The sequence below is a fragment of the Ursus maritimus genome, unplaced genomic scaffold (genome assembly GCF_017311325.1).
Source record: "Ursus maritimus isolate PB19 unplaced genomic scaffold, ASM1731132v1 scaffold_5, whole genome shotgun sequence".
NCBI classification, from domain to species: Eukaryota; Metazoa; Chordata; class Mammalia; order Carnivora; family Ursidae; genus Ursus; species Ursus maritimus.
This window is the reverse complement of record NW_024426663.1, coordinates 33,348,664-33,362,269: the sequence shown is the minus strand read 5'-3', so window position 1 is coordinate 33,362,269 and position 13,606 is coordinate 33,348,664. Positions and strand designations below refer to the sequence as shown.

The 13,606-nt window shown below is 45.0% G+C and overlaps 1 protein-coding gene across 1 annotated transcript; it reads left to right on the top strand.

The window, feature by feature from the left end:
• The first annotated feature begins 9,126 nt into the window (after positions 1 to 9,126).
• TMEM174 (transmembrane protein 174) lies at positions 9,127 to 10,546 on the top strand. The gene has a single exon (XM_040621924.1). The coding sequence runs from the start codon at positions 9,294 to 9,296 to the stop codon at positions 10,056 to 10,058; it is 765 nt and encodes a 254-aa protein (XP_040477858.1). The 5' UTR covers positions 9,127 to 9,293; the 3' UTR covers positions 10,059 to 10,546.
• The last annotated feature ends 3,060 nt before the right edge of the window (positions 10,547 to 13,606 follow it).

The window sequence follows — 13,606 nt, the reverse complement described above, 5'->3', positions numbered from 1 at the left end:
CACACACACACACACACACACACAGGCTCCCACAAAGGCAATTTCCTTCCCACCCACGCGGTGTTCAATCACATGTTTTGTTAACAAATGCGTAACCATGCTTAGTTTCACTTCCCACAAGAGTTTTCTGATAACCTTTGAAAACGTTTTGGTGGTTTTAGTGTCACTTTTCATTGATTTCTTCGAACTATAATCATTTCAAAATTATAATTTTTAACTGAGAATGTGGGTTGGTGGTTAAAAACAGGAAGTTTGATGGGTAAGTCTGACACACAGTGAAAATGTGCAAGAAACTCCAGGAAAATTCAGACCTTGATATTATTGACGACTGTGACAGTGTTGTCCCCATGAGTCCCCTGGAGAACTCGCCTGTAAAGAAGGGTGAGGTTACTAACCAAACATAAGTGAATGAGAGTATACAGATGTGGTTGATCTAAAATCTTGAAACACACTCGGACGTCCAAGTGGACAAAGTTCAAGCGGGATCACAGACTGAACAGTGAAGAAGTCAGTATCTTTCTGTATTTCCAGAGGATGGCAATATTATTTCCTACTCCACAGGCTCTTCTGCACTGTGACCTTGACACTCTCTCCATAGAAAAGAAGAATCTAATTCCATTCCTTTTGTGTCTGGGCTGGCTTAGTAGCCTGCTTGAGCAATAGAATGAAATAGAAGTGATATTCTGGGACTTCCAAAGCTAGGTCATAAGATCCTTGCAGCTTCTACCCGAGACCCACGGAATTCTCACTCTTAGGACACTCCCTCTTGAAAGCCAGGCAGCAAGCTGGGAGAAATCACATGGAAAGAGCACAGGCAGGGGCTCTGGTAAACAACAACTCGCAGAGCTCCTAGCAACAGCCAGCTAACTCTCAGCCATGTGAATGAACCATCTTGAATGGCCAACTCTGTCTGTCAATCTTGGGCTTACAGATAACGGCAACCCTAGCAGGCTGCCCCGTAAAACTCAGTCAACCTACAGAACTGTGTTTTAAGCCACAAATTTTGGGGTGGTTTGTTATACAGCAATAGATAAGTGGAACCCCCTGCCAGTTCTATTTCCCAATTTAGTGTGTATTCTTTCAGCGAATTCCAAGCAAATACATTCAATGACAAGTATATACCTCTCTCCCCTTGCAAATGGTAGGTAGGAAATACACCATTCCCTCTTTTTTTTTTCAGTCAACAACACATCTTAGAGATTATCCCATACCTGTCCCTATAGATCTGCTTGCACTTTAACAGTGGCAGATATCCCATCATTATCACCATAACTTATTTATCCAGTCCACGGTTGATGGACATTTAGGGATTTGTGTGTGTGTGTTACTACAGACAGTGATTCATTGTCTGTTCTGTGAAGACACTCTTTTACATAAAGTATATATGTAGGTTACATGCCTAGAAGAAAATATTTGCATCTTCTTCAATTATATGTGCACTTTAAATTTTAATAGATATTACCAAATTGTTCTCCTACAAAAAAAAATTGTACCAAGTCATGTTCTCACCAGTCAATTTAAAGGTTTCATCTACTTATTTATTTGAGAGAGAGAGACAGAGAGCATGAGCAGGGGGGAGAGGCAGAGGGAGAGGAAGAGGGGGAATCTCAAGCAGACTCCATAAGCGTGGATCCTGACCCGGGGCTCAATCTCACGACCCTGAGATCATGACCTGATCTGAAATCAAAAGTCAGATGCTTAACCAACTGAGCCACCTAGGTGCGCCCTTACCAGTCAATTTAAAGAGGTCTGTTTTCTGACACTCTTGCCACAACAGTGCCTTACCAAACTTAAAAAAAATGGTTTACCCTGGGGGCGCCTGGGTAGCGCAGTCATTAAGCGTCTGCCTTCGGCTCAGGGCGTGATCCTGGCGTTCCGGGATAGAGTCCCACATCGGGCTCCTTGGCTGGGAGCCTGCTTCTTCCTCTCCCTCTCCCCTGCTGTGTTCCCTCTCTCACTGGCTGTCTCTCTGTCACATAAATAAATGAAATCTTAAAAAAAAAAAGGTTTACCCTGGATTCTTGTTCAGATTATTGGATTCTATTATTGTGGCAAAAAATGAGCTTAGTCCTTGATTTCTATTTGCTATCTTGATATATCATGTTTCAGAAATTCCCAGCTGTAATTGCCCCAAACAGTCATTTTTGTGAGAATATTAAAAATAAACTGTATGGATTTGGGAAGGATGACATGAGCCATTAGGCAAAAAGAGAGTTAAAGACTAATAAAGATTAATGTGATTTCATTTCCATAAAATGTGTGAGCTTATTGTAAGGGGGAAAATAATCTGGAAGTATATATACAAAGTGTTAAGAAGAAGCAAAGCCCATTGTAATTATAAACCACAATCAAACCAGCAAATAAAACACTGCCTGAAATTTCCTGCAAGGTCAGTGTCACAACTGCTTCGGAAGGAGGTGGCTCTGTTCCCTAGATACAGTTGGGAAAAGTTTAGGTCGAAAGATTAGCCAAAAGGAAAAGAGTGCTCTTATCAAAAGATACATATAGGGTCATGGATCTGGGTTGATTTCCCAAACAACGAATCTGCTAAATGACCCTATTCAGCAACCTTAGCTGTTTCTTCAAAGTATTTAGGTTTAGTTGGCTAGTTTTCATTTAACATTGTAACTGCATCTTAAGGAAAGTCATTTCATCTCCGATTCACTTAGTCCTATGTCTGCGGCAAGTGGAGACAGATGGAGGGGCAGACTGCAGAGAGCCCACAGGGGGACAGCTTCGGTTTATGTTGTCTGTGAGGACGTGCCCAGGTGATCACATAACAACAGACACAGAAATCTGCAATAAGATGGGGTCCTGAATTGTCTCCAGCAGCCACTGCATTCATTGAGAAAACCACCCCAAAGAATTGGCTCTGCATTTTCTTAAGCAGAGGTAAATTTTGTTGAAAGAGGAAATAACATATTGAATGTCATTACTTCCAACAAATTTAAAATGAGTGGTTAATAACTGTGAGAACTTGCCAGCCAGATTTTCTAAACTCAGAGTTGAATTATTATTAGTAATATTTTTTTTAAACTAACAGCCCGAATCTGCCTGTCCTTTGATGGATCCCAGATAAAGGTGTGGCCAGCAAAGCGCCCGTCACAGTGGGGTGTGACAGTCATGGCATCATCCCTCCCCACAACACATGCTGCCCATCACCACTCCTGCTGTTGCCACCAACCTTCAAGTTTCCCTTTGTCACCTTTCCCCTTGCCACCACCACCTGCTACTACCTGTCTTGCATCTCACCCTCCAAGGCTGAGTCAGGTCCACCGAGGGGAGCTTGGGGAAGCACATTTTGGAAGGCAGGAGAAGGACGTTCTCATTCCGCATTCAGAATCCCATATCTGGGAGCACGGGAACTCCTACTTCTGACGCTGAATAACTCCTACTTCTGACTTCTTAATAAGTTCTGCAAACATGGTTAGAAAGTTAGGCCTGTGGTCTGAAGGTCCCGCCACTGTTGATTCTACAATGAATGGAAACCCAAGTGGAGTAAGAGACCTCTTGCACAAGCAGTAAGGGGTCTCAAAAAGCATGGAGCAGTGGGACAGGAGCTCCCTCCTCCAGGGCCGGCATTTCTGTGTAGGGATTGCTGACTGTACTACACTCCACTGTCCGGTCTTAATGGGATTTTTTGATATATGCTGAAATTTACTTTCTCTTAGGTATCCAAAGGATAATACTAAGAAAAACTATGGACCAGAGAGTTGTTTCATGAAGCATAACCCGAAACATGTCTTGAGTTGAATGTACTTGAAGTCATTTTCTCTAAGACAGTCACAGCATTGTCATTTTCAGTTCAACATATTTCTTGATTGTGGTGGTTTCCAAACATCAGCAGGCATGGGATTGATCTGAAGGGCTGGATCTCACTCACAGAGGTTCTGAATCTCTAGGTTTGGGGAGTGGCCAAGAATTTGCACTTCTAACAACTTGCTAGTTGCTGCCAATGCTGCTGATCTGGAGATCATGCTTGGAGAACCACTGATTTATGAATTATTATTATTTTTATTCATTGAAGAACTACCCTACAGTACAAAGGGTCAAATTTTGTATAAAATGAATGAATCAATTGCTCACCTTAAAAACAAAGGGCTCACAATGTTGGCTTAGTCAACAAATACTTTTCAACTTTCAATGCTAAATATTCTTGAAAAACAACTGCAAGGGGAAAGTGGATGTTTTTCTTGTACATGATGTCACTGCAACAAAAATTAAATTTAAAAATTGAAGGAAGAGACTTACTTGATCACAGAGACTATAAGCCATTCGAGACAGTTCATTTACACTGATAAAAATTTTGAAGAGATTAGAGAAAGAATTGGTTCTTATAAATCGATGTAGGAAAAAAACATCATTTGCCAGAATGATCACCGCACGCCGGGTGCCAGGGGCTTCGATGATTTGCTCCGGCTAAGATCTACATGTGGAACACCAGCTACAATCGGAGTCGCCACTGGATTAAACTTACACGCAATCATTCTTCAAGATTTATCTGCCTTCCTTACAGGCCAAATAGATGAGTTCAACAGGGATGTGGTAGGTATCATAACCCCTGTCTCTTCCACCCCTGTGTCTTTGATGCTGACATTCATTTCTGCCATTCCCCCAGGAAAGTGGCATTACTTTGTATTTCTATTGTAATAAGGAAGGACTTCTACTTGGCTCTTCCTACCAGAGTAGCCCTCACTCCATAGGTTAGAGAGCCAATTGGGGATTTGCCAGTGGCCAAATATTTTACATTCAAGAGCTAGCTAAATAAACACATGGTGGACTCATAGACCTACTGGCCCTTTCGTCATTTAAACAAGACAAAACTCCATGGATCACCTGACCATTAAAAGCCCCCCCCACCCCGCAACTTTAACTTTTGGACCACAGTGGTATTTTGGGCCCCTAGAAATGAGTGTCAGTTCAGAGTCAATGTATATCAATTTCTAAGAAGTAAAGGCAAATGGCTGTAAGTCCTTGAAGGAATAGCTGGAGGGTGATTTAAAGAATATCCTTGAGGCAGTGTTGCAGAGTTCTTTCTCAAGCGGGAGGGAACCCAGTTTCCCCTTCAGTCATGGAGCTCCAGGTCTCTGAGCAGCTTAAGTATGAAAACGATAAGAAGCCTTGGCTCTCCATGATGATAACACAAGTCAGGATTTTGGACCCCAGATCTGGATTTTTTCCTGTTCTACAAATCCAGTAACATTTTTGTAGGATGTTCATGCATTTTGTTCCTAGAGACACCATGATCAGTTTGCCATATCCACAGATTCTTGTGGATCAAAATATTCTGGTAATTCTTTATCCCTGTTGCCCATTACAATAAACTACACTCATCTTGTCTCTGTTTATTAAGTGCTTTCACTTGGCCTCTACTAGTCTGAAATTTGCATGCCATCCCCATTAAAATAAGGGAGCCTACCATACTGGCAAAATCTCTTGACCTCATACCTGGCCTATAGAAGACAGCAATCAGAAAGCTTTTCAAGGGAGCTAGTGCTCTCCGCACTGGGGTATTTGTCAATGCCTTAGGGAAGGGATCAATTGGTGGGAAATAGGTGGGCAAATCAGTCATGAAAAATTCACTCCAACATCTCTATCTCCCAATGTCTTTGAATTCCTCTACATTATGGCACAGAAATCCTGGTATCTCAATCTCATTGAATATAAACCACTAGAGAGTCCAAGTTTCAGTCAACCAATCACATACACCTTTAAAGCCACTTTCGGCTGTACAAATTAACACATTAAATCTAAACTATCCGGTAAGTACACCTCCATAGAATTGGGACCCAGCTTTCTGAATAGAAAATGCCACTCGGCTAGTGCTGACATCCGAGGCTCTAGGGCCAAGAAGCTCTGGGGAGCCTCCATAAAAGCCCAAGGGGATGGATTCAGAGAACATCCAGGGTTGTGAGCACATGGAGCTTTGGGGAGAGGGTGTGCTCTGAGAGAGCGTGGAAACTCCCTGCCCTTTCCCGAGACCATCTGCCTGTCCCTGAGTTACATCCTTTTCTAATAAACTGGTGATCTAGTACACAAAACCAAAACCCCAAAACCTCTGGGGAGGAAGCACTCTCTGGCTGGTGCTGGTCATTTTTAAAAATTAACATTCATTAGTTTCAGGTGAACAACATAATGATTTACTATGTATAGATATTGCGAAATAATCACAATAATTCTACTTACCATCCATCACCATACATAGTTAGAGAATGTTTCTTTTCTTCTTGTGATGAGAACTTTAAAGATTTACTCTCTTGGCATCTTTCAAATATACCATACGATGCTGGTATTTCTGAAGGGGCCCATGAGGCTGGTCTGGGTGTATTGGGGGGGAATCTCCTGGAAATTGGAATTGTTACTGCCAGGATGATGAAATCTCCTGGAGTGACAGTGATAGTAAGAGCAAGCAAAATAGGACATAGTAATTTCTTTCTCCTTGCTCCTACCTTGCAATCTCCCTCCAGTGCCCCAGGAGCCAGAGCCTAACATGGAGCCACCTGGCAAAGGAAAAATATACATAGTAGAGTCTCAGCTAAAGCAGGGTGTCTAAGGGTGGTTTGGAGCTTAATTATCAGCAGTTTTCTTTTCTTTTCTCAGACTAAAATAACTTCATTGTTTTAAATGTCTCTTTCCATGCTGAAATACATTAATGGTTGAAATAATATGCAATCTACTAAGTTTTAAATGTAATACCTATACTACATAAATCTAGGAGTTATCCACATGTGGAAATACTGTGTATATAAGAATTATATTAAACACATCATTAGTTAAATAAGATCTAATCTAAGAAGAGAGAAATCAAAATGACTTAACAGGGAAAAGCAGAGTCAGATGTTCTTTTGTGGTTGTGGGTGTCCAGGGCCCAGCTGCCGTGAAGCTGCCATGGTCAAGCCTGCAGAGGACCCCAGGCCCTAGAGCTCAACATAGTTTTCGTGACTGACTATATATGACCTGGTCGTTGAAAGGACGAAATGATACCATGTATATTAAATACCAAGAATCATACCTGGTCCATCATAAGTGTTCAATAATCCTTAACACTTGGGGGCACCTGGGTGGCTTAGTTGGTTGAACTTTCGACTTGTGATTTCAACTCAGTGGAGATCTCATGGGTCGTGGGATTAAGCCCTGAGTCAGGCTCCGTGCTCAGTAGGGAGTCTGTTTGGGACTCTCTCCTTCGACCTCTCTCCCCACTCATGTGTGCTTTTTCTCTCTTTCTGGCTCTCAAATAAATAAATAAATAAATCTAAAAAAATAATCCTTAACACTTCTTTTCTGATCTCAATTAAGTACACAGGTTTTCCCCCCCTTCATTCTGTTGATGCAATGTATTACAATGATTGATTTTTGAATGTTGAACCATCCTTGCATTCCAAGAATAAATCCCACTTGGTCATAGCATATAATCCTTTCAATATGCTATTGAGTTTGGTTTGTTAGGCTTTTAAAAATCTCTATTTACCATATAGACAGAGTTTGAGCTTTTGGGGGGAGAAGCTAAATCAAGGTGCCCTCGGAAATTTAACTAGAGAATTTCCTGAACTGTCTGCTCTGAAAGTCATTCCAGTTTTGCTTTTGTGGGTTAGTTTCATAAAGGTGATCTCTCTGCTCTGCTCTGTTCCCAGTCATTCTTTTAACTGAAAGTGGATGAAGCTAAAGACAAACGAGAAACGTAAACTGAGTGACTGAGAAGAAGAATTTTGAGAGCCTAGCTTTTTCTAAATGCCAGGGACTGTTTCAGCAGTTAACTCAGGGATTAAGAGCATGAAAAGAATGTCAGGTTGGCTGAGCAGAATTTTGATGATTAAAGAGAAAAGCTGGCTTCCCTGGATCTTTGCTGTATCTCATTGGGAAAGGGGACAGATGACTCCAACTGCACCATCACTCCATCCTGGCTGCTCAGGGACATGCTTAAGAAGGTACCTGAAGGGGCCACCGGCTTGCTTTCCCATCTGGAAATGAAGTTGAAGATTACAGGCCTTATCTTGTAGCAGGGGGGAGAGATTTTCCGTGGGGAACAAAGTCCCCTGGTCTCCCAGGAGCACTTGGGATTAACTTGGAGTAGGGTTTACAAAGATTCCCATGAGAAAAGCCACTTCGGGCTCTTAGACTTCCTTGGAAATTTTGGTTCTGTTGGTCTGAGTAAAGAACTCAGATTTTGCCTTTTTAAAAAGTGGCCCTGGTGATCTTTATCATCAGGAAAGTTTGGGAAGCCTTGCCTAGGGCAAGAGGGCAAATGTTTTCCTGGACCTTCTGCTCAATATTGGCAAAGGGAGCTAATATAATATTTAACCACCAAAGAGAGACATCTGTTTGGATAAGACCTGAGCTGGAAAGGAAAAAAGGGCTACAGTTACTGATCTGCAAAGGAAGAAATTCATGGGGCCACTTTGCAATTCCATAGTTATGAATGACAGATAATGTCTTTGAAGACCAAGCTTTCTTCTCTGAATTAGCTTGGGTTTGGTTGCAAAAAACAGCAGCCTTGAAAACATAGCTGTTGACTTCACCTTGGAGATCAGGGGCTGTGCTGCCACCATTGAGGAAGGGTCCGAAGTGGGTGTCCCCTAGATGTCAGGTCATACCTGATGCTCATTCAACCTTTGCCAATGATGTGGCATGTTTCCTAAGCTGTCCTTGCTCACCCCCAGCTGGAACCATTCCCCACATGCTGAAAGCAAAAGACACAGGGGCTGGCCATAAGACAGCAGCACCTCAGAGCTCAGTGAGAGGTGTGGGAGGTAAAGTGTCATCCCAGCTCAAGATCCTGATGTGGGAAGGATGCACACACAGTCAAGAAATGGGTGTCTGCTTATTTCCCACGAGCCGACTCAGCAGGAAAAGTGAGCACTGGACAGGTACATCAAGGGCCCCCGTTCCACCAGAGGCTCCTGAGGTGGCTCCACCGTCTCTACAATCCTGGTTTTGGTAGGATGCAAACAGCTTGAGAAGAGTGCCTTTAGCATCTAGGAAAGCACCTGCTAGCACATGAGGATAGGCGCAAATACTTTTTGAATGAGTGAATGAATGTGAATGAGAGAGAGCTAATCACTGAATTGTAAAACAGAAACCTCCAATTGTTGACAGTGTATGAGAAAACTTCAAGCTTCGTTTCTCAGACCTTTATTCTTCTAAACAAAGTTCAGGCCTCTGCGTGTCATACCCTGTTAACCACAGAGGCCCAAAGTTCTTCCATAACTAATCGGAGCCTGTGATTGTTCCGCTCAGCTCTCAGGAGCCCTCACACTCCCTTCCCCTGCAGGAAGCGGGGTGACCACGGGCCGACGATGGAGCAGGGCAGCAGCCGCTTGGAGGACTTCCCTCTCAACGTGTTTTCCGTCACTCCTTACACACCCAGCGCCTCTGACATCCAGGTGTCCGATGATGACAAGGCAGGGGCCACCTTGCTCTTCTCAGGCATCTTCCTGGGACTGGTGGGGATCACGTTCACCATCATGGGCTGGATCAAATACCAAGGTGTCTCCCACTTTGAATGGACTCAGCTCCTTGGGCCCATCCTGCTGTCTGTCGGGGTGACATTCATCCTGATTGCCGTGTGCAAGTTCAAAATGCTCTCCTGCCAGGTGTGCAAGGAAAGTGAGGAAAGGGTCCTGGATTCGGAGCAGACGGCAGGAGGACAATCATTTGTTTTCACTGGTATCAACCAACCCATCACCTTCCATGGGGCCACTGTGGTGCAGTATATCCCTCCTCCTTACCGTTCTCAAGAGCCCCTTGGGATGAACACGGCCTACCTGCAGCCAGTGGTGAACCCCTGTGGTCTCATACCACCTGGAGGGGTGGTGACCGCCACGCCAAGCCCTCCTCAGTACTACACCATCTATCCTCCAGAGAACGCTGCATTTGTTGGTGACCCAGACTACCCTTCCTTCGTGGCCAGTGGAAATGACAGGTACGTTGTGTGGAGTGAGGACACTCCCCTTCCAGCTGTCACAGTCGTGGCCCATGACTTTGTCTGGTATGTAAGGAAGGTGCTGGGAGAAGGCAAGTGTCTGTGTGGACTGTTGCCAGGATGGCAGTGCTGGTTCTGAGACAGGCAGTGTAGACTGTAACCGGTCTGTGTTTTCTGCTCCCATTTCAGATCCAGCCCTGATGCTGACCAGCTAGAAGAGACACAGCTGGGAGACGAGGACTCCACCTGCTTCTCTCCTCCCCCCTATGAGGAAATATATTCCCTCCCTCGCTAGACTGATGCTGAGGGCACAGCATTCAAGTCATTATTGCTGACAAATGAGGTGTTAGGTGCTGTGACCTTCAGAGGTTAGACAGCAGAGCAGCCCACGCAGCCTGAAAGATACTATTTGAGGGGGATAGGATGGGGGTGTGGAGGGAGGGGAAATGGGAAAGAAAATATCTCAGATGGGTAAAAATTAGGCAGGGGTGGGGAAATTTCCTTCTGGTACAGCTGGACATCCCCTGCATATGGTTCATGGGCAGGAAATTCACTTGGTCCACAACCCACCCCTTTCCTACGGGAAGGCACTGGCGTCTCAATTTTAACTCCAGCAGCCAAGGGGAAAATCACTGCTGCTGTGACGCTGGGAGTTTCCATGGCAGTGAGGGGAGGGGGGCGGCAGGGAGAAGGGAAGAGAAAATAGTCTCCATTGGAGATTTCCTAGTACTTATTCTCAGTCCCCCGGAGGGGGTTTGCAGATTCCCAAACAACACGGTTGCCATCCAGTGTCCCTTGAGAACTCTGAGTATCCTGAAGGCTGCAAAACATTTTTTAGTGGAATAAAACAAAATAATGTCTCCTGTTTAAAAAAAGGATTAGATACCTGGCTACAAAATAAACTAATAACCATACAAAATAAATATGATAGGACAATGATGTCAATAAATCCTTACGTGATCACTGGGTCCCAGTGACTCTTGGCAAGGCTAAAACTTGGTTTGCCCACCCAGGCTGGGATCTGTGTTGGACAGGAGCTACCTGGGTCCAGTGACCAACAGAACATGGGGACTTCTCTAAGCACCTGTCGATGAGTTCTGCTGAATTAGACAAAAAGAGCCTCGTGTCAATACCTGGAAAATCATGAATCACGGAGACGATCTTTATGGTCAAGACATGCTCACCTTCTTTATAAAAGAAGTTGGTGCCCTTAATCCCTCTGAAACTGAACTGTATAATAAACAACCACAACAGATTGAAGACTTAAGAAGAGACAGTTATAACTGTCGGGTTTTAAAAGAAAATATTTTCCTTATTTTCCTGCCACTTGAGATAAGGGAGGCTCATCCCTTATCTTCCCTAAGGGGAAGATAGGTTTTAGCAATTCCTTAAAATTTTGGTACCATGTGTATATAGGGAGTGATTTTAATTAATTTTTATCAAATCATCTAGTTTTTCAAGAATATGATTAAAATATGCTTGGCATATTGTTGTGATTTGTATTATATCTTAGGAACAGAACCTTTTATAAGAGAATTCATTTTGATGTGTGATGATAGAAGGTGATGGAAAAATAGGATTCTGTTTACAGAAGCAATATTCATGAAATATTGGATTCCTGGCTGAGGGCCAGCAGTTCTGGGGAGGAAGTGTGGTGACAGAGACACAGCCGAGCCTCACCAGCACCATGCCCACTGGCAACGATGCCCTGCGTGCCTGCCTCCCTGACCCCTTTCCCTGCTCATCCTCACTCTCCCCACAACTTTAGATTCCTGGATTTGGGTTATGATAAGCATTGAGGGAAGCTCAAACTGGAAAAATATGTTAGGAGAGGGTGTCCACATGTGGCAGCAGGGCAGGAAGAATTTCTCCCAGGGATGCCAGGAGTCCCACATGCAGGGAAGTGGCCTTGGGGAGTCTTTAGCTCTGGACTGCAGAATGATTCAGCACCAACTGTCCCTGTTCCAAGGGAGAAAAAGGGCTAACACAGAGATAATTGATGCCTCCCAAACTGTGCATCAGAGCTTCGAGAGCTCAAGGTGGGTGGCTGGCCTGCAATAGTCGGGGGGTGGGAGGGGTATGTGTTCATTCATTCAGCATTTAGTTATGGGGTATCCACTCTGTGGCCAGACATGGGCCATCACATGGGTATATAACAGTGAAACAACCAACCACAGAAGAGCAGAGCTTCTGCTCTGCCCTCACAGAGCTTCTAGTCTGGGGGAGGCAGGGAGACAGATCTGATCAGATACCCTCTGACATCCATGAAGGGTCCTGTAGCTTCAGGAGGGATTTGGACTGGTCAGGAGGGTCATGGGGGCTTGCTTGAGGAAGTGAAGTCAAGGCCCTTGACTTGCATAACCCCAGGGAGCACTGTTCACACTGGGTAGCCATGCGACTGGTGTCTCTTGACCTCTGAGGACTGTGCTGGGAGCTGAAGGAACAGTAGCTGGTACCCAGTCAAAGAGAAGGAGGGAGATGGCTGGCAACCCCTCCTAGCATCAGGGGGTGCCTTGCGGGCTGTGTAAACCGTACCACCCCACTGTGGCCGCGCTCAAACAGAGCCACCTTCTGCTACCCGAGACTCCCATCCCCTTGCTCTCTGGCTTCTAGACACCATGCTCTCCGTCTTTATCCGGGGGTTGCAGGCACCAGCATGATGGGAAGCCCACTTCATGGCTTGTGGATTCCAACACCAGATTTTTCCTTGGTCTCTGACCAGCAAGGACACACTCCTGGCCAAGTTTCCAGATTGTCAACCAGAAATTTGCCTTTTATCATTCTTTCTCTCAGTGTCTTATCAGGGATGAACAGAGGACTGACCTGGGGATAGTGAATTAGAGTCTGTCTGGTCCTGGCTGTGCTATCCACCCTGAGATTACCAGTGGGGGAAGTGGTCCCAGCTTTGGTCACATGCTCAAAATTTCAGTGCCCAGGCCAGAACCCGAGGGGCCTGGTCAGCCTTGTTGAACAATTTAGGCTGTGTCTGCAGAGCAACTGGAAAGCCACTGAAAGGCCTTTAATGAGGAGGGAGCTGTGATCTGATTGTGGGCAAGACCTAGAGTCACATAGGGGTAATACTGACCTCGCTGGCAAAGCTCAGACCTAAGTGACCACACCACCAGGGAACATCCTTCTCCACCACCCTCAGCCTTCAGTGGGGTGCTGTGTGCGGGCATGTTCCCACCGTCTATATAGAATTCAAAAGCAAGCTAGAAGGTCTTATTAATCAAAGGAGACGGGCTTCTTAAGAATGTAATGTTGTCTGGAAACATCTCCCAGGAGCTGACTGGGGCTGGGCCTTTTGGCTGGAGAGAGGGATGACAGCTGAGGATCTTGACAGGGCAGGACAGGGATTATTGAGGCCTGAGAGGTGAGGCCCGGCCACCAAGGGGAAGACATTTTCACAAAGCTCTTAGGACGTCTTCTTTCTGCCCTTGGGCCAACAGAGGGACAGATCCCCTGAGCAGTGTGGGTCTGCTGCGTTCACATCCTCCTGCAGAACTCTGGGAGGTGTTTTGTAGAGGTGGGGTGCTTCCCGGAGACCACGGTCCTTCTCCCTTCGCTCCACTGTGCCAGACACGAGTCTAAGCTTCACTTGCACTCAGTGGCTCTCGACTACATAATCAGCCCTTTCAGTGTTCTCCCCCACTTATTTGGCAGAAGGTAGGGGTACAGCATAAAAAT